The following is a 26,759-nucleotide window of genomic DNA, read 5'->3' as shown; positions in this document are numbered from 1 at the left end:
GTTAAAACAAAATATAGGGAAAAAACAAAGGTATAGTTCCAAGCTAAAAGTGACAAATAAAAAAAACTCAATCCTTTTATATCATTTCCTAATTTTCATGAAATATTAAAAAAAGGAGGAAGATGTGAAAATCCTAATTCCAGTAGCTGCTTCAATCAGCAAAATTGAATGTCAACTGAATGCAGTAGAATTGCAGAGCTTTAATCTAACTCATTGGTTGTGGAATGGCTAAGTGGTTATAGTTCAGGCTGATTAGAAAGCACATTAAATCATGTTATTACAATGTACTGTTGTATTGCAAGTACCTCTTTCTCTTGATTTCTACTCCATCTTTGTCTGTATTCTTCTGCATCTTGTGATATCAATGGCTTTTCTTTTTCATCCTGCTTTTCTACATCTTGCTTTTCCTTTTCATCCTTCTCTTGTTGTTCTTGAGCTCGTCTTTCAGCACGAGAACGGCTAAATGTCTTCTCTGCTTCCTGCAGGTCTGTTAGCGTTACACCCTAATTTAAAAGCAAATCACAATATAAGCACATAAAAGTATAAAGAATGAATAACTGGGCAATTAGATAACATTACTGCCTAAGATCTTCTCTCCAGAAGGCTATGAAGGAATCTATGTTTTTTTATTTTCAAACCCAACTGTTGCTCAATTATCTCCAAATCCATAAAACTCTCATTATTCTTAAGGCAAGATTATGATTCGTTGATTGTGGCACCACTCAAGTTTTTTTTTTACTTCTGAACAGTTTAATATAAATGCTTAAATAAAAACCAAAGAACAATATCAAATTTCTGAACAGTTAATGAATAACAGGAAAATATATTTTACTTGCTTCACGATGTACATGACTTGATTTCTAATCTAAAATAACAAAGATCTGATATGATCAAGTTTGTGTTTTGATATGCAGATCTCATTGTATATTGTTGCATTTCTTGATCCATTTAACAAATAGTCCCTAGTTCACCTGTAGCATGCTTCTCAATGTCACAAAGTTCTAGCTTTAATGCTTATTTCTAAGAATTGAGCACATATCTAGGATATGATTTTCAGTGTAAACCAGCTCAATCTTTCAGATGCAACACGAAGAGGACTGACAAGGATTAAGAGGTTTGGAGTCCAAGTAATCTTCCTGATTTGCAAGTTAACATTTTTCTAAGTCAACATACAATTTATTCATATATATCTCATTACTGTTGGAGAAATTCACTGTGCTCAAATTAGCTGTCATGTTTCCCAGATTAATAAAACAAAAAAAATCAGAAACAATGTAAACACAATGTCCCATTGAGGGCCAAAAACATTAATTGTTTATCCCCCTCTATAGATGCTGCTTAACTTGCTGAAGTCCACCAGAATTTTGTGTTCAGAAAAAAGATATTGCATTTATAGTAAAGCTCACACATTTCAAAATGATTTCTGTAGAAATGTCTTGAATTAAAGTCAAGGTTAGAAAGGGAATTTGTAAATTTCTGACTCAAAATTAAAAGCATAGTTCCAAATGATAGAGCACTTAAAATTGGAACTAAGTGCAAGTTCCTAGTTGATATAATGTGGATATCAGTAGTTTTAGGATTATAAAGAAGATGCAGAAATGAGAAGACCACTCAAAAGACTGCAGCACCAGTAGTGAGGACCAAGGTATGGATAAGGGAAGCACAGGAGCGCTTACAGGATTGCTTTGAATTGGTGGACTGGACTGCATTCAGGAATTCATCTTTGAATCTGGATAAGTATTCCACAAATTCCCCACCCTCCGGTAAAGAAATTTCTTCACATCTCTATTTTAAATGGACACCCTTCTATCCTGAGGCTGTGCCCTCTTGTCCTAGACTCCCCCACCATGGGAAACATTCTTTCCATATCTACTCTGTCTAGGCCTTTTAACATTTGGAAGGTTTCAATGAGATCCCCCCTCATCTTTCTAAATTCCAGTGAGTACAGACCCAGAGCCATCAAATGCTCCTCATATGATAACCCTTTCATTCCCAGAATCCTTGTGAACCTCCTCTGAATCCTCTCTAATGCCAGCACATCTTTTCTTAGATGAGGAGCATAAAATTTCACAATACTCAAGATGTGGTTTCACAAGTGCACTATAAAACCTCAGCATCACATCCTTGCTCTTGTATTCAAGACCTCTTGAAATGAATGCTAACACTTCATTTCCCGAGTCGAGTCAGGAATGCTCACGCCATGACCCTGTTAATCCAAAAGGGGACCAATCCTGACATTACGCGCCAGACCAAGTGACCCAGTGGGTGGTAAAAGGATAAACCCTCGGCCCACTGGAAATCATGAAAATCGTTAGCCACAACATGCATGGCTGAGGAGTTGGTGCAGGGAGCAGGGTTTTAGATTTTTGGATCCTTGGGATCTCTTCTGGGGAAGGTGGGACTTGTACAGATTGGATGGGTTGCACCTGAACTCGAGGGGGAGCAATATCCTTGCAGGTAGGTTTGCCAGCATGGTTTGGGAGGGTTTGAACTAAATTGCAAGGGGGATGGGACCCAGAGCAATAGGGCAGTGAAAGAAGTGCATGGAGTAAAGCCAGATCTAACATATAGAGAGGCTTTGAGGAAAGAGGAGCAGAATAAACGGTGTACAGACAGTAAGGTAGAAGGGCTGAAATGCATGTACCTCAATGCAAGAAGCATCAGGAACAAAGGTGATGAACTGAGAGCTTGGATACATATATGGAATTATGATGTAGTGGCCATTACAGAGACTTGGCTGGCACCAGGGCAGGAATGGAATCTCAATATTCCTGGATTTCACTGCTTTAAAGGGGATAGAGAGGGCGGAGAAAGGGGAGGAGGGGTGGTATTACTGGTCAGGGATACTATTACAGCTGCAGAAAGGGTGGGTAATGTAGCAGGATCCTCTTTTGAGTCAGTATGGGTGGAAGTCAGGAACAGGAAGGGAGCAGTTACTCTATTGGGGGTATTCTATAGGCCCCCTATTAGCAGCAGAGATACAGAGGAGCAGATTGGGAGGCAGATTTTGGAAAGGTACAAAAATAACAGGGTTGTTATCATGGGTGACTTTAACTTTCCTAATATTGATTGGCACCTGATTAGTTCCAAGGGTTTAGATGGGGCAGAGTTTTTGTTAAGTGTGTCCAGGACGGATTCCTGTCACAGTATGTAGACAGGCCGACTGGGGGAATGCCATACTAGATCTAGTACTAGGTAATGAACCTGGACAGGTCACAGATCTCTCAGTGGGTGAGCATCTGTGGGACAGTGACCACCACTCCCTGGCCTTTAGCATTATCACGGAAAAGGATAGAATCAGAGAGGACAGGAAAATTTTTAATTGGGGAAGGGCAAATTATGAGGCTATAAGGCTAGAACTTGCGGGTGTGAATTGGGATGATGTTTTTGTAGGGAAATGTATTATGGACATGTGGTTGACGTTTAGAGATCTCTTGCAGGATGTTAGGGATAAATTTGTCCCGGGGAGGAAGATAAAGAATGGTAGGGTGAAGGAACCATGGGTGACAAGTGAGGTGGAAAATCTAGTCAGGTGGAAGAAGGCAGCATACATGAGGTTTAGGAAGCAGAGATCAGATGGGTCTATTGAGGAATACAGGGAAGCAAGAAAGGAGCTTAAGAAGGGACTGAGAAGAACAAGAAGGGGGCATGAGGCCTTGGCAAGTAGGGTAAAGGAAAACCCCAAGGCATTCTTCAATTATGTGAAGAAGAAAAGGATGACAGGAGTGAAGGTTGGACCGATTAGAGATAAAGGTGGGCAGATGTGCCTGGAGGCTGTGGAAGTGAGCGAGGTCCTCAATGAATACTTCTCTTCGGTATTCACCAATGACAAGAAACTTGATGATGGTGAGGACAATATGAGTGAGGTTGATGTTCTGGAGCATGTTGATATTAAGGGAGAGGAGGTGCTGGAGTTGTTAAAATACATTAGGACGGATAAGTCCCCGGGGCCTGACAGAATATTCCCCAGGCTGCTCCACGAGGCGAGGGAGGAGATTGCTGAGCCTCTGGCTAGGATCTTTATGTCCTCATTGTCCACGGGAATGGTACCGGAAGATTGGAGGGAGGCGAATGTTGTCCCCTTGTTCAAAAAAGGTAGTAGGGATGGTCCGGGTAATTATAGACCAGTGAGCTTTACGTCTGTGGTGTGAAAGCTGTTGGAAAAGATTCTTAGAGATAGGATCTATGGGCATTTAGAGAATCATGGTCTGATCAGGGACAGTCAGCATGGCTTTGTGAAAGGTAGATCGTGTCTAACAAGCCTGATAGAGTTCTTTGAGGAGGTGACCGGGCATATAGATGAGGGTAGTACAGTGGATGTGATCTATATGGATTTTAATAAGGCATTTGACAAGGTTCCACACGGTTGGCTTATTCAGAAAGTCAGAAGGCATGGGATCCAGGGAAGTTTGGTCAGGTGGATTCAGAATTGGCTTGCCTGCAGAAGGCAGAGGGTCGTGGTGGAGGGAGTCCATTCAGATTGGAGGATTGTGACTAGTGGTGTCCCACAAGGATCTGTTCTGGGACCTCTACTTTTCGTGACTTTTATTAATGACCTGGATGTGGGGGTAGAAGGGTGGGTTGGCAAGTTTGCAGACGACACAAAGGTTGGTGGTGCTGTAGATAGTGTAGAGGATTGTCAAAGATTGCTGAGGGACATTGATAGGATGCAGAAGTGGGCTGACAAGTGGGAGATGGAGTTCAACCTGGAGAAGTGTGAGGTGGTACACTTTGGAAGGACAACCTCCAAGGCAGAGTACAAAGTAAATGGCAGGAAACCTGGTAGTGTGGAGGAGCAGAGGGATCTGGGGGTACATGTCCACAGATCCCTGAAAGTTGCCTCACAGGTGGATAGGGTAGTTAAGAAAGCTTATGGGGTGTTAGCTTTCATAAGTCGAGGGATAGAGTTTAAGAGTCGCGATGTAATGATGCAGCTCTATAAAACTCTGGTTAGGCCACCCTTGGAGTACTGTGTCCAGTTCTGGTCGCCTCACTATAGGAAGAATGTGGAAGCATTGGAAAGGGTACAGAAGAGATTTACCAGGATGCTGCCTGGTTTAGAAAGTATGCATTATGATCAGAGATCAAGGGAGCTAGGGCTTTACTCTTTGGAGAGAAGGAGGATGAGGGGGAGACATGATAGAGGTGTACAAGATAGTAAGAGGAATAGATAAGAGTGGATAGCCAGCGCCTATTCCCCAGGGCACCACTGCTCAATACAAGAGGACATGGCTTTAAGGTAAGGGGTGGGAAGTTCAAGGGGGATATTAGAGGAAGGTTTTTTACTCAGAGTGGTTGGTGCGTGGAATGCACTGCCTGAGTCAGTGGTGGAGGTAGATACACTAGTGAAGTTTAAGAGACTACTAGACAGGTATATGGAGGAATTTAAGGTGGGGGTTTATATGGGAGGCAGAGTTTGAGGGTTGGCACAACATTGTGGGCCGAAGGGCCTGTACTGTGCTGTACTTTTCTATGTTCTATGTACAACATTGAAGGCTTCAGCCATAGTAAAGCAGAAATCCTGGCAAACTTAAAACCAGACATCTTGTGCATACAAGAAACTCATAGACTGAACAACTAACCCTATGTGCCAGGAATGCACTTGGCTATTGACACCCCCAGTCAAACTTATGGAAGTGCAATCTTTGTTAAAGAGAAATCTATAGTAATGAGCACAGCAAACATCCAAGCTGGCTCAATGGAACTTCTGAAAGTTGAACCAAAACACATAAATATCATCTCAGTCTACAAGCCCCCGAATAAACCATTCATGTGGCCACCGAACCTAGATCTCCGGGACAAAATGTACCTCATTATTGGTGACTTTACTAGCCATAACACCAAATGGGGATATGAGGATGACGATGCAAATGGAGAAGTTGTATCATGGGCTCTAAACAACAGCCTTGAGCTACTATACAAGTCAAAGGACACCCCTACCTTCACAAGTGCCAGATGGAGAAAAGGATACAACCCAGACCTTGCCTTTGTTACCTTGGCAAGCTCCAACCTCTTCATATGAACAGACCTCCAACATATACCCAAATCCCAACATCGCCCAGTCGAGGTAGAATCCCTTCAAGTTCTGAGACCTGTACCATGAAAGTACTTATCAAGATTTAACATGAGAAAAGCGAATTGGACATCTTTCGCAGAATCCCTTGATCAACTTATCGATACCATACCACCAGAACCTGATCATTATGATGAATTTGTCCGACTAATCTGGTAAGTAGCACAGCAGAACATACCTAGAGGCTGCAGATCCAAATATATTCAGGGATTGACTAGTGGTATCAAGCAAAGTTATGATGAATATGTCAACCTCTATGACCAAGACCCGTTTGGTCAAGACACAATTGAAATAGGAGAGTCAGTTCTGTCCCTACTGAGCCAACAGCGATGGCAGGAACTGATAGAAAACACAGACATGACCAAGAACATTAAGAAGGCATGGGCAACTGTTCGGAAACTCAACTCAGACAACAGACCACTACAGAGAATTGCTACCGTAACACCCAATCAGGTTGCCCACCAACTGATACTAAATGGTCAACCAAATAACAAGGAACGGAGGCAAAAGTAAAAGCAACATCAGGAGATGGAGTCAGCTCTCTCAAACAGGAATAACAACTTCCCATCTCTCACCCTAGAAGAATTAAAGGATGAAGTATCACAGCTAAAATCCAACAAAGCTGCTGGCATAGATGGGATTCTTAATGAATTCCTTAAACATCTTGGACCTAAAGCACTCCACTGGCTTCTGTCCCTTTTTATACCTTATACTTTATTGTCGCCAAACAATTGATACTAGAACGTACAATCACAGCGATATTTGATTCTGCACTTCCCACTTCCTGGATTACAAATATTAAATATTAAAAATATTAAAAATAGTAAAAATTAGTAAATATTGAAATTTTAAATTATCATAAATAGAAAATAGAAAAATGGAAAGTACGGTACTGCAAAAAAAACCAAGGGGCAGGTCCAGATATTTGGAGGGTACAGCCCAGATCCTGGTCAGGATCCGTTCAGCAGTCTTATCACAGTTGGAAAGAAGCTGTTCCCAAATCTGGCCGTACAAGTCTTCAAGCTCCTGAGCCTTCTCCCGGAGGGAAGAGGGACGAAAAGTGCGTTGGCTGGGTGGATCATGTCCTTGATTATCCTGGCAGCACTGCTCTGACAGCATGCGGTGTAAAGTGAGTCCAAGGACGGAAGATTGGTTTGTGTGATGTGCTGTGCTGTGTTCACAATCTTCTGCAGCTTCTTTTGGCCTTGGACAGGACAACTTCCATACCAGGTTGGGATGCACCCTAGAAGAATGCTTTCTACAGTACATTTATAAAAATTAGTGAGGGTTTTAGGGGACAGGCCAAATTTCTTTAGTTTTCTCAGGAAGTAAAGGTGCTGGTGGGCCTTCTTGGCAGTGAACTCTGCTTGGTTGGACCAAGTCAGATCATTTGTGATATTGACCCCGAGGAACTTAAAAGCTTTTGACCTGTTCCACTTGTGCACCACCATCAGCCCATGCGAAGAAAATAGACCCGTTGCTTAACTGTCGCCAAAGATCATTAAAGATACCCAAAAAGTGGAGAAGAGCCAAAGTTGTTGCTCTCCTAAAACCCAATGAAGACCCCAACATTCCTAAAAACTACAAACCGATTTCCTTGCTCTGCACCCTCTATAAACTCCACGGGAGACTCATACTGAAAAGAATATCCCCCTTAGTCAAAGATCTTCTAACACTAGACCAAGCCGGGTTCAGGCCAGGCCGCTCTTGCTGCGGTCAAGTCCTGAACTTAACCCAGTATATTGAGGATGGCTTTGAAATGCAACAAGTTACAGGGGCAGTATTCGTTGACTTAACAGCAGCATACAACACTGTGAATCACAGAGGCCTTCTACTGAAATTATCTAAAATGTCAAAGAACGAAACCACAGTCAAAGTAATAAGAAGCCTCATAGAAAATTGTAGATTTTATGTAGAAATGAATGGAATTAACAGTAGGTGGCGTCCACAAAAGAACAGACTACCACAGGGATCAGTCCTGGCACCTCTATTTAATGTCTACACAAACAACCAACCAACCTTTCCTAACACTCACAGGTTTATCTATGCAGACAACCTATGCATAGCAAACACAAGCTAACTCCTTCCAAGAAGTTGAAGTACAAGTTACAGCAGTCCTCAAAGCAATGAAGCAGTATTATGAAAAATGGTCTCTGAACCCAAATCCATCAAAAACTCAAGTGTGTGCATTCCACCTGAGGGATCAAGAAGCAGCTCGGAAACTCAAGATCTTCTAGTGTGGGAAGGAGCTCGAACACCATCCGACTCCAATTTACCTGGGCGTGACACTGGATAGGACACTCTCGTTTGCCACCCACATCCAAAAACTCAGAGGGAAAGTTGGCTCTCACAATTCTCTCTTGAAAAAATTAGCAAGCACGAAATGGGGAGCTAATGCTCACACACTTACTGCTCAACTGCCCTAGCACTCTGCTATGCACCTGCAGAATACTGTGCACCTGTGTGGGGCAGATCAGCCCATGCAAAGAAAATAGACCCTTAACGATCCTTCGTTGCTTAACGAAGCCTGCCGAATAAACACAGACAAGTTGCGCCCCACACCCACTAACATCATTTACAGACTTGCAGGCATTGCTCCCCCAGAGATCCGAAGACACACTACAACAAAAATTGAAAAAGGTAAACAAAACTCGGATACATGGCACCCACTACATCATCATGCGCCAGTTTCCAACCGCCTAAGATCGAGGAAAAACTTTGCTACAGTGGAGGAACTACCACATGGAACATCCCCCCAAACATATAGGGTTGACCTCTGGCAACAAACAGAAGCCAGAACCCCACCAAACAATAGTGCAAGACCCCACAGAAATGTTGCCAGACAGGGCACTGCTTGACAGACGGAAGTGGTGCACTCTCACCAGATCGAGAGCGAGAGTTTGTAGGACAGGAGACAATATGGTGAAGTGGGGTTTAAAGACCAGCGAATTCTGTGAGTGTGGCAAAAGGGTGCAGAATATTGAACACGTTCTGCGCAACTGCCCACTCTCACCTGATTTAGCTGACACTGACCTGCTCAACATCAACCAAACAACACTACAGTGGCTGGCTGTCTGGTGTGACAAGCTATGATGATGACTCCATTTCCCTTCCTTATCACTGACTCTACCTGCAAGTTAACCTTTAAGGTGTTCTGCACAAGGCCTCCCAAGTCCCTTTGCATCTCAGATATTTGGATTTTCTCCCCGTTGAGAAAATAGTCGGCACATTTATTTCTATCACCAAAGTGCATGACCATGCATTTTCCAACATTGTATTTCATTTGCCACTTTCTTGCCCATTCTCCTAGTGTGATAAAGTGCTTCTGCAGCCTTTCTGTTTCCTCAGCTCTCTCTGCCTCCCCACCAATCTTCATATCATCTGCAATCTTGGAGACAAAGCCGTCTATTCCAACACCCAAATCATTTATATAAACATAAGCCATAAAAAGAAGTCGTCCCAACACCATGTTAGTAACTTTCCTGTAATACCATGGGCCCTTAACTTGGTAATCAGCCTCACATGTGGCACCTTGTCAGAGGCCTTCTGGAAGTCCAAATATACAACATCAACTGCATCCCCTTTATCTATTCTACTTGTAATCTCTCCAAATTCCAACAGATTCATCAGGCAAGAACTTTCCTTAAGGAAATCATGCTGACTTTGTCTATCTTGTCCTGTGTCACCAAGTTCTTCATAACCTCATCCTTAACAATTGACTCCAACATCTTCCCAACCGCTGAGGTCAGGCTAACTGGTCTATAACTTCCTTTCTGCTGCCTTCCTCCTTTAAGAGTGGAGAGACATTTGCAATTTTTCAGTCCACTGGCACCATGCCAGAGTCCAATGATTTTCGAAAGATCATTGCTAATGCCTCCACAATCTCCAACGCTACCTCTTTCAGAACCCTAGGGTGCAGTTCATCTGGTCTGGATGACTTGTGTACCCTTAGGTCTTTCAGCTTTTTGAGCAACTTCTCCCTTGTAATAGTAACTGCACTCACTTCTCTTCCTTTACATACTGCAACATCTGGCACATTGCTAATGTCTTCCCCCATTGAAGACTGATGCAAAATACTCATTTAGTTCATCTGCCATCTCATTGTCCATTATTTCTCCAGTCTCATTTTTTTTGTGGTCCTATAATCTCTTTTTTTTTTACATATTTGAAAAATCTTTTACTATCTACTTTGATATTGTTTGCTAGCTTGCTTTCATTTTTCATCTTTTCCCTTCTAATGATTCTTTTAGTTGCTCTCTGTAGGGTTTTAAAAGCTTCCCAATCCCCAATCTTCACGCTAATTTTTGCTTTATTGTATGCCCTCTCTTTTGCTTTTATATTAGCTTTGAATTCCCTTGTCAGCCACGGTTGTACTATTTTGCCATTTGAGTATTTCTTCATTTTCGGAAAACAACTATCCTGCACTTTTCTCATTTTTCCCAGAATCTCATACCACTGCTGCTCTGCTGTCATCCCTGCCAGCAGCTTCTTCCAATTTACTTTGGGCAACCAATCTCTCACACCAGTGTAATTTTCTATACTCCATTGAAATACTGTTATGTCAGACTTTAATTTCTTCCTATCAAATTTTAAGTTGTGATCACAGGCTCCTGAGGGCTCTTTTACCTTAAGCTTCCTAATGCCTCCAGCTCATTGCATAACACCTAATCCAGTATAACTGATCTGACGAAGGGTCTCGGTCCGAAACATCGACTGTACCTCTTCCTATAGATGCTGCCTGGCCTGCTGCGTTCACCAGCATTTTTAGTGCGTGTTGTAACTGATCCCCAAGTAGGTTCAACAACAAACTGCTCAAACTACTCCTATACCCCCAGTACAAAGTTTAACCTTGGACATTCAGCTCCCAACTACAACCATCCTTCAGCCACGATTCAGTGATGGCAACAACATCATACCTGACAATCTGCAATAGTGCAACAAGATCATCCACCTTATTTCTTGTACTCCGTACTTAATTCTTCTACTCATAGGTGGGTTTTGCTAACTTTAATGGTATAACTCACTGTAAAAATTAACAATTGTCAGCAAATTTATGGGAAGGAAGTAGTTCAAAATTAAGCCAAAACAGAACAGAGAAAGACAATTGGGTGATAATATGAGTAGGAAAAGGGACAGTAAGCATATTGTTACTTGCTAGTGGAAAATTGATAGCATGTGTGTGGCAACTGAAGAGAACTACATTGTTTTCCCCACACCATAGAACACAACAGTTTTTCTAGACAAACTGCTTGTCAAACAAGCACGAGTCTAAACAGACAGCAGAAAGATTTATGTGGCAGTGAGGTTGAAGTGGGTTAAGCCATTGTACAAGTGAACTAATGTTCTCGGGGGGGGGAAGGACATAGGTCACAATGATATTAGAGAAGATATTGAAAAGTTTTTTCTTAACGTTGATTTTAAACTTCCTTTCTACAGTTTAGATCAATCCACTTATCTGCTTCAGAACATTATATTTTGACATTTAGAAAAGTCTATTTAACACTGCCAATATTTACCTGCAACACCCATAGGTGGCATTCTATTTAGTGCCTGCATTCTCAGAAGTTTATTTATCATTGTTACAATAGGATGAAAACCCATCAATGATCTTGCCTTAGTTTGAGCAGGGCCTGTTGTTTCATGTCTACAACACTGGATGGCAGTGCAGAGAAATACCAGAAACCAATCCTGAAAAGATGCACTAAATAGCAATACGTAGTGGGCTGATACATGCTTCCATATGGTTACCTGAATACAATATTCTATCGTACACACAGCCTAAGGCACTATACAAAATAATCAGTCTCATAACCAAGCATGCAAAATATTGTCAGATTAGAGGTCACGATGGAAGGGGAAAGGGTTGGCACTATATTTGGGTGCTGGGTTTAAAAACAAAATTGCGACTTTGGGGATTGCTTTGGGACATGAGAGTTTGGCTGCCCTGGTGGTCGGAGAGGGGTGGGGGGGGGAGGGGTGGAAAGCAAGACAGTATACCAGAAGGACCTAAAGAACATCCAGAGGGGAGGAAGGGTAGTTACAACATAAAATCTTAGAGGGATTGTTTGCAATACAAACCAGATGCCTTGCTTTCTTGGCAGATCTTTCTACTCGCACTAAAGAAAATCTCCATGCACCTTGAAAACCTGATTGTGCACACTTATTTGCTTAAAATCAGCTTTTGGTGAATATGAGTAAGCATCCGTGGACCTCTCTGGAACTTCAGTGCAGCATATTAACCAAGTTCCTGGAAGCAACTGCCATCCTACGGCAACTCTACAGTAAGCACTTAATGTTTAATAATCAAAGGTTTAATAAAATTCTCTCACGCCGTCCACAAAACCTTGCACTAGATGGTAGTACTCTTAAGCATATTGGTTCTCACAAAATTACAGGTCACGATGACATTAGGAAAGATGCTAAATAAAAAGTTTTTCTTAAAGCTGATCTTCAAAAAAAAATTTGTATCTATATAGCATTGTTAATAACACAAAACAATAGGCATACTGAATAATTAAACAAAGTTTGAGATCAAGCTATGAAAGAATATAGTATAGTGTGGCTGAAAGGCTGGACAGATGAGTGGGTTTAAAGATCACCTCAGCTGAGGAAAGATGTAAAGAAGTGGAATAAGAATTTCCAGAACTTTAGATCAAGTCCTACAACCTTTCATGATAATGACCACTTTCCAAGAGGCTATAATTGGAACAGTGTTAATATTTCAGAAGACTGAGGATGCAAGGATATCAAAATATGTCAGCATGAGGCCAAAAAAGGATTTTAAAAGGAAATTTAAATTTAAGAAATGTAAATTTAAAATCCAACATCAGTGACTCCAACGATCTGGGTCATGTCCTTAATGATGACATCAGGAAGGACGTACAAGTGCATGTAGATCCACACCAAGGTTCAACAACAGTTTCTTCTCCTTGCTATCAGGTTCTTGAAATGATCTGAAAGATCTTAATGCCATGTCAAGACCATTTCGTCCCCCCCCCCCCAAATTGCACTACTGTCGTTCAGCACTTTATTATTATTTGTGGGCATGTTTGTATAAGTTATGTTAATTTAATGATAACCAATGTTGTATTTGTAATGCTGCAAAAAGTTAATTTTCATGGCCTCTGTACATGTATGACTTATACAATAAACCCCCCACTCACTATACTCAACAGTATTGTGTCTGCTGTGGAGACCTTCCGGTTTCTGGGTGTCACAATCCCCTAGGACCTGAAGTGGACACCCAACGCGGACACTCTTATCAAAAAGGCTCAGCAGAGGTTGTATTTCCTACGTCAACTTGGGAAGTACAACCTGCCTCAGGAGCCGCTGATTCAATTCTATTCAGGAATAATCCAGTCTGTTCTTTGTTCGTCCATCACTGTCTGGTTTGGATCAGCTACCGAACAGGACAAGAATAGACTCCAAAGAACCGTCAGGGCTGCGGAAAGGATTACTGGTGTGAAGCTGCCCTCGATCCAGGACTTATTATGCACCTAGAGTCAGGAAGCGAGCAAGCAGCATCATTGTAGACCCATCACACCCTGGACATCACCTGTTCCAACTTCTTCCTTCTGGTAGGCGCTTTAGATCACTGTATGCCAGGACAAATAGTCATAGTCATACTTTATTGATCCCAGGGGAAATTGGTTTTCGTTACAGTTGCACCATAAATAATAAATAGTAATAAAACCATAAATAGTTAAATAATAATATGTAAATTATGCCAGAAAATAAGTCCAGGACCAGCCTATTGGCTCAGGGTGTCTGACCCTCCAAGGGAGGAGTTGTAAAGTTTGATGGCCACAGGCAGGAATGACTTCCTATGACGCTCTGTGTTGCATCTCGGTGGAATGAGTCTCTGGCTGAATGTACTCCTGTGCCCAACCAGTACATTATGTAGTGGATGGGAGACATTGTCCAAGATAGCATGCAACTTGGACAGCATCCCCTTTTCAGACACCACCGTCAGAGTGTCCAGCTCCATCCCCACAATATCACTGGCCTTACAAATGAATAGGTACAAGAACAGTTTCTTTCTGTATGTCATCAGTCTTATGAACACTTGAATTTTAGTCTATTATAGACCAAGTCCACCTGTACATACACAGGTAGACCTCATTGTATATAGTTCACGATTATTTGCACTATTGTTTTGTTTATTTTTTGATTCTGTACAGCGAGAGCTCAGGGAAACCAGCAACAAATTCCCTGTATGTGTCCACATACTTAACGATAATAAAGGATTCTGATTCTTAAACTTTGCACTACAGAGCTTTAGATAATACTGACTAAATATTTCAACAGTAAATGAGCTGACGAGGGAGTCAGCCCAAGTAGCAGAGATGGATTCCTGGAAGAAAAAGAGGGAAGAGGGAAATGATGTTAAAGGATTTTTTTTTTAAGCGTAGCTGTGAGAACAAAAAAAGGTGAACATCCAATAACAGGGGCATCAGGAGACGACACCATTAAGGAGGCAAACACCCTTCAATAGGAAAATTATGGGACAATACCATTAAATGCGACAAAGGTACTCCCAAGACCGTAGAAAATGATACCAATAAGAAAGTCTTTGACTACAAGTACGTTGGGTCAAGAATGATGAGTTCGGAGAAGGACATAAAGATACGGAAGGCACTGGCGTGGAGGGCTATGACCGACATGAAGGAAATCTGGAAGTCGAACCTGACCAGGGGGCTTAAAAAGAGGATTTTCATAGCAGTCATAGAGACCATTCTCACATACGGATGCGAGACGTGGACACTCACCAAGACGATGCGAAAGTCTCTAGATGGTTGTTATACATGAGTGCTCCGGATGGCTCTTGACATGAGTTGGCAACAGCACATGACGAACGTCGAGCTCTTTAACAACCTACCGATGCTCACCACTAAAATCCGGGCCAGAAGACTGCAACTAGCAGGGCACTGTCTACGCCACCCCGAGCTACCTGCCAGCCTAGTTATCATATGGGAGCACAAGCACGGGAGGATGAACCCTGGGCGCCCTCCCAAGACTATGGTCAACATGCTCCTAGAAGGCAGCAGCGCAGCTAATGTAGATGAACTGAACACACTGATGAGGGAGAGGGAGAAGTGGAGAGTCCATCACTGTGCCCAACGCTGGCCCCCTAGGCCTGAGTCGATGAAGAAGTAGTAGTAGTAGTACCATTAAATGTGAAGTCAAGATGAAGAGAAACAGGAAAGTGGCAAACAAAATAGGGAGAAAACAGCACAAAGTCCAATTGCAGATAAATACTGGGGCTGAAATTTCTTTATGCTTCTTAGATATCACAAGCGAACCTATTAGCAACTCTGAGTAGAAATAATCCATTTGGCCCTTTTACTTATTCAATGATTATGACTAATAGTTTAAATTGGTACCATTTTCCTGGACTAAATAATATCCATCATTCCCTGATTATCCAAAAATATATCAGTTTCTCTCAGATAAGTTTCTAATGTTCTCTTGGGTAAAGAAGGCCAATGATTTACTTGCTCTGGAGAAAGGTGTTTATTTTAATCTCAGACCTGAACAGAAAATATCTCAACCTGAGACTGTTACACCCGGCTCTGGATATCCTTACGTCTACCTTTTAATATTGATAGGAATTACAATATGTTTCAATGTGATTGCCTCATTCTTCTTAATTCAGAGAATAGTGTCACATGGAATAATCCTCCCTAATATAGAAAACACGGAACAGGAACAGGCCTTTACAATTTAACACCAATTTAAACTGCACAGCATCTATAAACCTCCATCCCCTGCCTGTTTGTGTCTGCTGAAATGTCTCCTAAACATTGCTTTTCTTAGGAATCCCAAGTGGATCCCAAGTTTCACTTGCTTGAACACAAATACACAATTCCAGAGGGGATATTTTTGGTGTGGGGCAGGGAGAAAACAGATCAAGTCTTAGCCATAAGCATCCAAATGTAGTTGTAACACAGCCATTCTTAATGCCAGAAAGGTACATTTACCTTTTTACTCAAATCCCCTCTCAATAAGGACTAATCGCCTTCCTAAATTGCTCTTTGTATCCGCACTTTCATTATTTCATGTAGAAGTCAACGAGTGCCTCAAAAATAACATTTTTCAATCTCAGCATTTAAAAATAACGCTTTTATTTTTTTCTACCAAGGGATGACTTCATATTTTCTGCACTGTATCTCATTTACCATAACCTGTTCACTTAGCCTGCCCAAATTTCCTTGTCTCGCCCAATTTGCCCAAGTCTCTTAACTTGTAATGCCACCCAACTCTGTGTCATCGAAAAGAAGATTACTAAGTTACACTGGCATAGCACAAATTCTTTCCATTTTGTGATCAGGATCAGTTGTGCATTTTGCTAGCTATCGAGAGAAAGGAAGGCTCAGTGCAGTCATATCCTTTTGCCAGCATCATTAAATGGAGACATGGATGAAACAATTGACATTCGGCATATTAGCTGAACCACTGCCCTTTGCAAAAGACGGACATCATTTTAAATGAGTAAGATCATGGCAAAGCTGATAAAATTTTTAAATTGAGCAAAACAGCAGCAAGCATAGACAAAAGAACATTTTCAGTTTTATAAAGGTCAACTAAAATGGGAATCAATAATGGCATATATAGCAATCATATTTCCATGGGGGTCTTTCTAAACATTCCAATGATCTACAAGGGGTGATTGATAAGTTTGTGGCCTATGGTAGGCCGAGTCAATTTTAGAAAACCTAACATTTTCAACATAGTCCCCTCCTACACTTACACACTTGGTCCAGCGGTCATGGAGCATACAGATCTTGGACTTCCAGAAAGTGTCCACAGCAGGGGTAATTGATAAGCTTGTGGCCTAAGGTAGAAGAGGTGTTATACAGCTCTCGTTACATGCACACACAGTTCAACTCTTTCAGTGACTATACAGAAAGTTTGAAGTTAATAACTCATCTCCTTCTACCTTAGGCCACGAACTTATCAACTTATCAATCACCCCTGATGAGTTATTAACTTCAAACTTTCTGCATAATCACTGAAAGAGTTGAACTGCATGTGCATGTAACAAGAGCTGTACAACTCATCTCCTTCTACCTTGGGCCATGAACTTATCAATCACCCCTGCCGTAGACACTTCCTGGAGGTCCAAGATCCGTATGCTCCACGACCGCTGGACGAAATGAGTAAATGTAGGAGGGGACTATGTTGAAAATAAATGTGCTAGGTTTTCTGAAACTGGCTCTTTCTACCTTAGGCCACAAACTTATCAATCACCCCTCCTATGACTGACTTTGCACGTAATACATCGTTTAAGTAAAATTCAAACCATATCTCATTGCATTTTAAAAATGTCTTCAACATATCGGAAAAGGTAACCACCGGCTTTCAATTTTGACCGGAAAAGCAGACCAAACTGTAGAATGCAAAAGCCAAAATAAAAAAGCAGTCATTCATTCATTTCATAAAAATATCAATGGGCCACAGATCAACTTTCATGATTTTGTGTTCCATTTTGCTGTTGATTTCCAGATTGCCCAGTGTGCATCTGATACTTACATTTTGTCTGTTTTAATTACAGTCCACCACTGTGATCTTGGCTCTGCAATAACTTCCTCCTTCTTCAAAGAGCATACTGCACTCTATGATATTCAGTTCCATTTTCAAGTTTTATTACATCTCATTGTATAAAACATTAGCAATCAACTGTCTTAAAATCAACAGCTTAAATATACTGAATGAACAACTGAATTATAAAATATAGTATGCACCCTTGTATTTGTGTAGATAATGCTACCAATTATTTTTGTGAATCATATCAACAGAAGTGGGCCAGAAACTATCTGCCGCCACTAAATTAGATCACTGCCGACCTGGACCTCAACTGCATTTATTGCCTTGATACATACAGTAAAACTCTTACCTAACAAAAAATGTTTTACTCTGCAAGTAAAAGACTTCTAATGAAACCACTACTTTGAGAGAGGAGTTCCAGATTTTCAATGTCGAACATTTTGTTTTAAAAAAAACCTTCCTGAACTCACTTCTAAATAATTTAGGAAAAAGTTCTTTGCTTCTATTCTAAGTGATCTTTTAACCAGCTTGAGCATGCTACGTAAATCACCCAATACAAGCTCAAAGGAACAAAGTTTAAGTAATTTACTCAGTTAACTTTATCTTGTAATCCCTATTATCATGATGACTACTCTTGTAAACTTCCTTGTTTTATCATTGGTCTGTTGATTTAACTGCTAAAATATTTAAATCTCTGATCATTTACAAACTATTTAGAACTTCAATAACAGTTTCCAAATCATGGCTGAAAAAAGATTATACATTTACCAATATATTTGTTGCCAACTTTTAATCATTGTTACTTATTTTGCTTCCTTACTACGGTTCATTACAACTTTCTTTATAAAAACTGGCAAGCTCTTGTTTAATACACCACCTTTAACTTAACCATGTTTCTGTAATGCCAGTGTTAAGATGTTTAACAAACGAAAGAACTTTAATGACAAATAAAATCAAATAGTTTTATTCTATGTTATATTGTACAACAAAAAATTATTGGTATCATTCAACAAACAGTACATTTTGGGGATTACTGAAATGATCTAATCATTGAATTTGTAAAAAACAGTATTTTCCCAATATTCTACAGCTAAATTTGACAATATTATTCCATTTCCTCCTTTTTGATAATTAGTTTGCTAATTTAGAAAAAGCTATAGTTTTGTCAATTGGTGAATGCAGAATCTTAATACAGAGCAAATAACATCAATGGTGTTTACTCTGTAACAGCAACAAGAGTATATTTGATAGCTATTTTATAGCCAATACTGGAACCTGGCAAAATATATCAGCATTACAACTCAAGGGTATAATTCCAAATACTCATGATACTTGGGTTCATATTAATTTAGCTTTTATTGGATAATGACTTTATATTAGTGACACAAAAGGAACCACAGAAAAGAAAAAAAAAAGGCTAAATTCAGAATTTGGTGATTTCTAAATTCGTAGTTTTATCTGGTTTAGAGGCACCCTTGACCCCCTAGGCCTGAGTCGACGTAGTAGTAGTGCTCTAAATGTCGACATTTGTCATCATAGTTGAAAGTTGAAATTTACATTTAACCACAGAAATTATTGCAATTCTCAACAACCTCACTTTATAAACACAATACCCAAATGTCAAATTAAATTCATCTCTAAAATCAGTTTTAATATTTGTGGAATTAATTTAGCGTTTAGCTAGGAGTGCTGAGGGTTAACAGCAGTCTAATAAATCTGGCTATGTAGGGGTTGGGGGAGAAACCTTTTCACTTGTACAGGAAAGATTTAAGCAGCAATTTCCCAGCATAGTTAAGTTTACATTATATTTTTATTTTCAACTGTACCTGTGTTTATGCAATAAAGGCAAATTTAAATTAATACACATTTAACTTTTCTAATCAATATTTTGTTTTATTTAGAGATACAGTGCAGATTAGGTCTTTCCGGACCTTCAAGCTGCTAGGCCAGCAACTCATCGTTTTAACTCTAGCCTAATCACAGGACAGTTTACAATGACCAATTAACCTAGTAACGAGTACACCTTTGGATTTTGGGAAGAAACAGGAGCAGCCGAAAGAAACCAACACAATCCATGGGTCAGAGGTATAAACTCCTTACAGAGGACACCAGGATTGAACTCCAAACTCCAACACTGTGATCAGTCGTAATTTCCAGCTAACCACCACTCTACCATGGCGTTCAATTGAATCAGTAGACTCAAACATTGAGAATAGAACAGCAGAAAGCAACTGGAATTATTATTTATCTGAACAAAAAGAACCCCAATCCTTTATTAGTCAGGAATGGTCAAGACTTTATCAACCTAATTAAAGTTGGAAAGTAACATGGTGTGAATAACCAATATTTTTGTTTAGCAACAGAAAAGTTATGGATTTCAATACTTGAACAGAATCTATGTTAATATTTAATAACTAAAAATTTTACAACTGCACTGACCTGTGTTGATCTCCTTGTCTGTCTGGCCTGTCTGGATCGAGCTTTTCTCTGCGATTCGGCTTCTTCATCTCGGACGGGGGTGAGATAGGATCTGAAATATGTCAGCACCGAGGTAAGTCTTTCTTGAAAATGAACTCCAAGCAGTGATTTTATGAGACAGGGCAGGGGTGAATATTTTTTAAGCTTAAGTCTCGAAATAACTATTGTCATTCAAATTGCAGTAACATATTCTGTTGAATCTCAGCAGGTGCATTAACAAAGTGATAACTATACATTTCTATGTTAAGTTTCACAAAAGTAAGACACATTTACAATGTTTACAGAACAATTTGCATCCAATCCACAAGCTAGGGTAATTCACTTATCCTCCCTGAAAAATGCCTTTGCAAGATCATAAAGAACCAGCAAATAGCTCCTGCTCGCCAGACATTTTCCATTCGTTTCTCAAGTGTAATTTCATAACTTTATTATTCAAAGTTGAAAAATAGAATCTAAAACTGAAATGAAACAGTTCTCATAGAACAAGTGCTTCTACTCATCTATAGATAAGTTAAAAAAAAAATTTAAAAATACTTCATTACATACGGCTGCATTTTGCTTTCAAGGTCAGCTCAAAAAGTTAGAATTATGGAAAGGATCACAGCAAGTGCCCTGACCAACACTCTTCCCTCAGCCTACTTCACAACGGACTGCAATCACTCAGCATGGCATCAATAATGGACAGACCCTCGTTTTGTTAGATTGTTCAGAGCTTGCAAATGAAAAGTGCATAAACAATACTGCTCTACAGGAAGTGATATCACTGCCAACTTCTGTCATTCTTGTTTAACCTGAAATCCATGCCCTATTAAAGCCAGCATATCACTGCATTTTCCATTAACTGTTTCAAACAGCTTAGCACATTGCTGCAGTTGCATTAAGCTAGACACATCTTCTATTTTTGACTCTGAATGCACACCATTCATAATTTTAACAATTTAAGAACTTGAAGACAACATGGTGGATAAATTTAAATGGAACAGAACAAAGTCTGTTCATTTAAAAACAAAACTAAGTAATAATTTGAACAAGCAGGACTTCCCTTCACAAATCTAACACAACTGAAGTTGAGAATAAACACCATCATGGTCCCTGAGGTTAAATGTCCAAGAGCAAGTACAAAAGAAAATGGCACATTTCTGATATACTTCCTTCCAATAGAAATCAAACCAAAATTACCTTTCTTCACAAACCCCAAGCAAGCATAGAAATTGACACTGAAACCCCCATTTACTAGTTTGAAAAACAGTTTTAGATTTGTGACTATTAAAATATTTTGGATTCAAGTACCCACTTCATGGGCATACCAGGATAACAATATCAAGTGCACAATTTTTTTTTAAGTTCTGCTTTCTGCAGTCAGGGGCTGTTATTGCTGAAAGCATTCTCTATTGATCAAGCTGGCACTAGTCTTATCTGAATAAGATTAGTGGAAGGATATCAGCGAAGCCTTTTATAGCAGCGACACGTAACTGGACACTTGCGTCATTAACAGAACAAATGAATGATATTCTGCTCCTTGCTAGTTCCCAATCTTCAGATAGACATGTAGATGAAAGAACATCAGTATCCAAAAGAGTTTGAGCACAAATTTAATGTAAACCTTCATTGATGCAATCTGCAGCTCCTTTTTCAAGTAACCATTTCAAAGAACAGTTATTATGTTACACCAAACAAAAACAATAGGAAATGAGTCTGTGCTGTTGAAGTAATTTTTTTCAAGATATCCTGGAAGAAAACTCTGAAAAATGAAGTGGGGCATTGAAACTAGCATATGTGTATCTCAAAAGAGACACTACTGAGCTAAAAAAAAATTTATCTTGGTCCAAGACAGCCCTCACAATTGCAGCAGATCAAGGCACTGCAGTAAGTGACACCGTCTCACTGGACCAGGAATCCAAATTAGGTCCTGACCTTAAGTGCTGCTTGTGTGGAGTTTGTACCTTTTCCCTGAGATCTCATGGATCTCTACCTCCCTCCCACATATCGATGATGTGCAGACTGGCAGAGCAATAAACTACATAACCTCTTGTGTAAATCTGTGGCAATGGTCAATGTGGTGGTGGGTCAAAGGAACCATTTTCATGCTGAAAGCTGTGATGCTAAATTACTAGCAAACTTGAAGTTACAATTCAAAGTATTTGTGAACTATAGGATCATTTTTTTTTATATTGATCACTATGAGGAATTCTGGCAATGAAGGTGTCCATAAATAAAACTAAGATCAGGAATTTCAAAAAACATTACAGACAGGACAATTGACTTAACAGAGCTTCCATTATTTTCAGTAATGTACACTCCTTTTCAAACTAGGTGCTAATAATGCTGACACAAGTAGCAATTGCTTACTTCAATTTCCCACTGGACCTGACTTTACCTCAAAATGAGTGCAACTACTGCAAAACAGCAAAGCAAATGGATGTTCTCTGTCCAATTTCTTCAATTACTGATTATTGGGTTAGAGGTAGGGCATCTCCTCCCTGCTTTTTAAAATAGAAAAGATAGGACTTTTGTTTAATACTTAGTCTAAAAGAAAACAGCACCTCTAATAGTGCAGAATTCCAAAGTATTGCACTGAGCAGTTGGACTAGATAAACTTGCAGCCTTCTGAGTCAGTGGTCCCAACCTTGTCCAAGATGACCGCAAGCTGTGATTGAGTAAAAGAAAAGTCATCCAAATCTGTATTAACCTTGGGATACCTACTGATATGATCCCAGACTTTGAGGACTGAATGTTATCAATTTCCCATCCCAAATAGTACAGTTCTATCATGTTAGTTTTCTGACCCTATAGAGCTAACCTGTAAAGGTACATAATCCTTTTCATTGTGCTTCTTAAGCTACGATGGTGAAGGGCAGATTAAACTAAATACATCATTTTTTCTGAAGATACTCAGGTCAGGCAATATCCACAAAGAGGGAAACTGAGTTTGTGTTGCATGTAGTCATTAGAACTAGGGAAAGTGAGAAATATAACAAGTTTTAAGTTGCAGAGAAATGAGTGAGAGGTGAAGAGAAAAATCATCTGTGATAGAATGGATGACACAACTAGCCATAGTGTTGCCTGAAAGAGATGGTAAAGGGCACTAACTAACAACTGTAACCCTGGGGTGCATCAACTTGGCAGATATTAAAAGAAATCCAAATTCAAAATAAAAAGATAAAAATAAAATACAGGAAGTGTGAAATACAAGTTTGAATTTTTAAATTCAGCATTTAGTCCACCAAAATGTCTAGTCTTGAGAAAATGATGCTTTCTCAAGACAATGGATAACCTTCTTTATTGTGCCACCCACTTTAGTATCATCTCCCAAACTTACTAACCATGATCTGTACAGGCACATCCAAATAATTAAACAACAAAGCTCCCAACACCAATCCCTGTGGCATATCACTAGTCTCAGGCCTTCAGTCTGAGAAACAACCTTATAAATCTAAATAGCTACCACTCTGGATCCCATGCAATCTAAAGCTGTACAATAGAACTTACTGGGCTCCAAGTACAGCCTGCTTACCTACTATGAATAAAATGTGCTTTAAAAGGAATGACAAGACTGTATTTTAATCGTGCACCTCACTGACCTTTGACTACACAGTTCATTGGCAAAAATTGAACGGAACACCAAACGGTTAAAATATCACTAAGCTCTTTGATGAAGGCTCTCACTCACACCCACCTTTTAAGACCTTCAAAAATAATTCACCTACCTAATTTAATATTTAGCTCTTCAATAAGACACTAATTGGTGCAAGTGATGAGCATTTAATACCAATGTATCAAAGGATTTTTCAGTGATTCATAAACCACTATTCACTCAGAGGGTTGAGAGTGTGTGGATTGAGCTGCCAGCACAAGTAGTGCAGGCGAGCTCGATTTCAACATCGAAGAGAAGTTTGAATAGGTACATGGGTGGCAGGAGTATGGAGGGCTAGAGTCTAGGTGCAAGAGGTTCAGCATGGACTAGATGGGCTGAAGGGACTGTTTACCCTGTTTTCTAGGACTATGACATGGATACACGCAATATTGCAAAAATCCCCATTACTTAGAATTTTTTTTAAAACAGAAAAAAATCTATTGCAGGAACTCATCAGGTCATTCTACCACCTCACCATTCACAACCTCTTTACAACACCTGCCATCTTACCTTTACAATATTAGTTCTAGTGTAGCGTCTCAACCTAAAATGTCAACTTTCCTTTTGTCTATGCCGATGCTGCCTGACCAGTTGAGTTCCTCCAACGGTTTGTTTTTTTTTGTACTCCAGATATCAGCATCTGCAATCTCAGGTCTCCATTTTACAACAGAACAAACCGAGAACAGCTGATAGAGGAAAAAAATTCAAATTCTGCAACTTTTTATTTAAATGTACTGAGGAAGACTGCTGTTGCTTTCATTGTCAAGGTTAAACTATAATTAACTGCTAAAATCTTACAGGGACCCGATTCAGATTTTAAATCATATTAGTTCTATTAGTCTTATGATCTCAGCTATTATAAGCACACACCAACACACTGCATGGGAACACCAGGGTAAGATTTGAGAAAATTAAACTGAAGGAAATAAAGAAGCGATTCCAAAAACGAACATTCTTCAGATTTTGCTTTTGATCTCGTAAATATCAAAATACAGGCGTCAGAAAACACATCCTTCATATTAGTCTTGCCTACCTTGGCAGATGATTAATATGGAATCACAATTACTTAAGATGAAAGAGCAAGAGAAACATCATGGCATTTCAACTGGGTTGCTGGCCACAGCCAAGGTAAAATGTTGCTATAACAGCAGCTAAAATAACTGGATTGATAGAAAAGAACTGTTTAAATCTTTTCTTCTATCAAATGAGGCACTGGTAACAATTGACATACAAAAAAAAAATATACTGCACAATTTATTGACTTACATTTCACTTGTTTCATACTTTTTTGTCCTCAACTTTCCATTACCAAACATTCACTCTCCCTAAGCCATCCAAAATCCTCAACACCCAGAGCTTACAATTCTACACATAGTTCTCTTTTTGGTCACACCCCACCTCAAGAACCATTTACTCCCTTGCTGAGAAGTTTAGAACACACACACACACACCTGACATAATTTAGAAAGTAAGCTTGACAGAATTTCCCTTCCCTGTCGTTGACCATACCACAGCTTGTCCTTTGAAGTCCGCTGAGTTGATTAGCTTAAATGCTTGAGCAAAATTCCTGGCCTCTTGTTGGAGGTAAGAGAGCATAAAATACTTCCAGATATTTCAGAAAATAACTAATTACTAAAGCATTAATCATTATTGGAAAATGCTAAACAGATTGACTCCCTCATGAATATCAATTTCACACACAAAAACTTGTTACCAAATTTTTTTCCACAATAATGCCTTTCCTCAGAACAGTCACAGCAACAGAAACGCTGTAATTATTATTCCTAAGTGATGTTAAATGTAAATAAAGTGGACCTTGTCAAACTTATTTCTGAGCTTGTTCTGAAATCAATGTTATTAGAGCACAAAAAGACCATCAATTTACAAAGAACCCAGAGAAAAAAAAATAACTGGTACACAAAATCTCAGCCACTTTCACTCAATATATTTGGCAAAAACAAATATTAAAATATCCAAGATGCAAAACTGATCAACTGAATTGTGGATTCACAATTTTAAGAAAATAACAGATGCTTAAAAATGGGTCTTTGTATAACATGCTGTATTAATCTGCATATACGTAAAATAATGTTCTTGCTCACCTCCGCTGATACAAAGGCATTGTGTTAGCAGTTGATACATTTACAGACATGCCACCTTCACTTCTCACGTGATTTGCATCTTTTAAGTCATCCCTCCATGATCGTCTCGTATAAGAACCACTACGTACCAGACTAGCTGCAGATTCCCTTTGAATGGAATAAAGTGATCCAGCTTAAGTTGCAATGTGTATCCAACACCATTCTTTGGTAAATAAGACTGGACAATGTAATAGTAGCATATGCGTGGCACTTCTCAAAAACTTTAAAGCAGTTTTGTCTCTTCCTAGGAAAAAAAACTTGAAAATGTTCAAAAAAAGTCCATTGCTAATCATCAAAACTGCCATGTACAAATTACACTCCCAAACTACAAGCAATGCTAGTACCTTAAGTGAAAGCATTCTAATCTTGGAAGATACGATTAAAAATTGGGGAAATAAATCAAGCCACTCCCTTTATTAGTAGCAAACACTTGCCCTGTTTGGAGCCTAGCTACCGATGTAACCCGGATCACGTCGGTTGAGATTGTGAACATATTCAAGTAAAGTTTTGGGTCAGGTCAGGCTGTACCATGCTAATCAAGCTCAGTAATTTATCCAGGTCAGGATGATTTTCTCACTATTATTGTATTATTCTTGATCAATAGTAAAGTATCGCCGCATAGCAAGTCTTTACGTTCCACATTTTTGCAAATGTTTTTGGTCAGATTGAGTCCAAATTGAGTGCAGATCAGGCTTTTAATTTTATATTCTAGCAGAATTCAAGCTCAATTACTAAAAGCATTCTTTTTTTCCTGCCCCTTCCCATTGGAAGAAGACACAAAAGCTTGAGAGCAGATGCCCCAAGGGTCATTGATAGCTTCAACCTTATTGTTGAGATTCCTGAACTGAACCTCTAAGCTGGAAGATAAATTCTTGGTTCTCCCAAT

General features: G+C 39.6%; 1 protein-coding gene across 2 annotated transcripts in view; it reads right to left on the bottom strand.

The window, feature by feature from the left end:
- LOC140209922 (protein phosphatase 1 regulatory subunit 12A-like) overlaps nt 1-26,759 on the bottom strand; it is a 249,168-nt gene that overhangs the window by 82,944 nt on the left and 139,465 nt on the right. For both annotated transcript variants that reach the window (XM_072278585.1, XM_072278586.1), the window contains exons 12-14: nt 25,835-25,981; nt 20,060-20,150; nt 306-503 (exon numbers count right to left, since the gene is read on the bottom strand). In XM_072278585.1, coding sequence (XP_072134686.1) covers nt 306-503; nt 20,060-20,150; nt 25,835-25,981 — 436 coding nt within the window. The remainder of the gene's footprint in view (nt 1-305; nt 504-20,059; nt 20,151-25,834; nt 25,982-26,759) is intronic.

This window comes from Mobula birostris, chromosome 14 (assembly GCF_030028105.1).
Source record: "Mobula birostris isolate sMobBir1 chromosome 14, sMobBir1.hap1, whole genome shotgun sequence".
NCBI classification, from domain to species: Eukaryota; Metazoa; Chordata; class Chondrichthyes; order Myliobatiformes; family Myliobatidae; genus Mobula; species Mobula birostris.
Note: the sequence above shows the minus strand (reverse complement) of the source record. Positions and strands in the feature narration are given on the sequence as shown.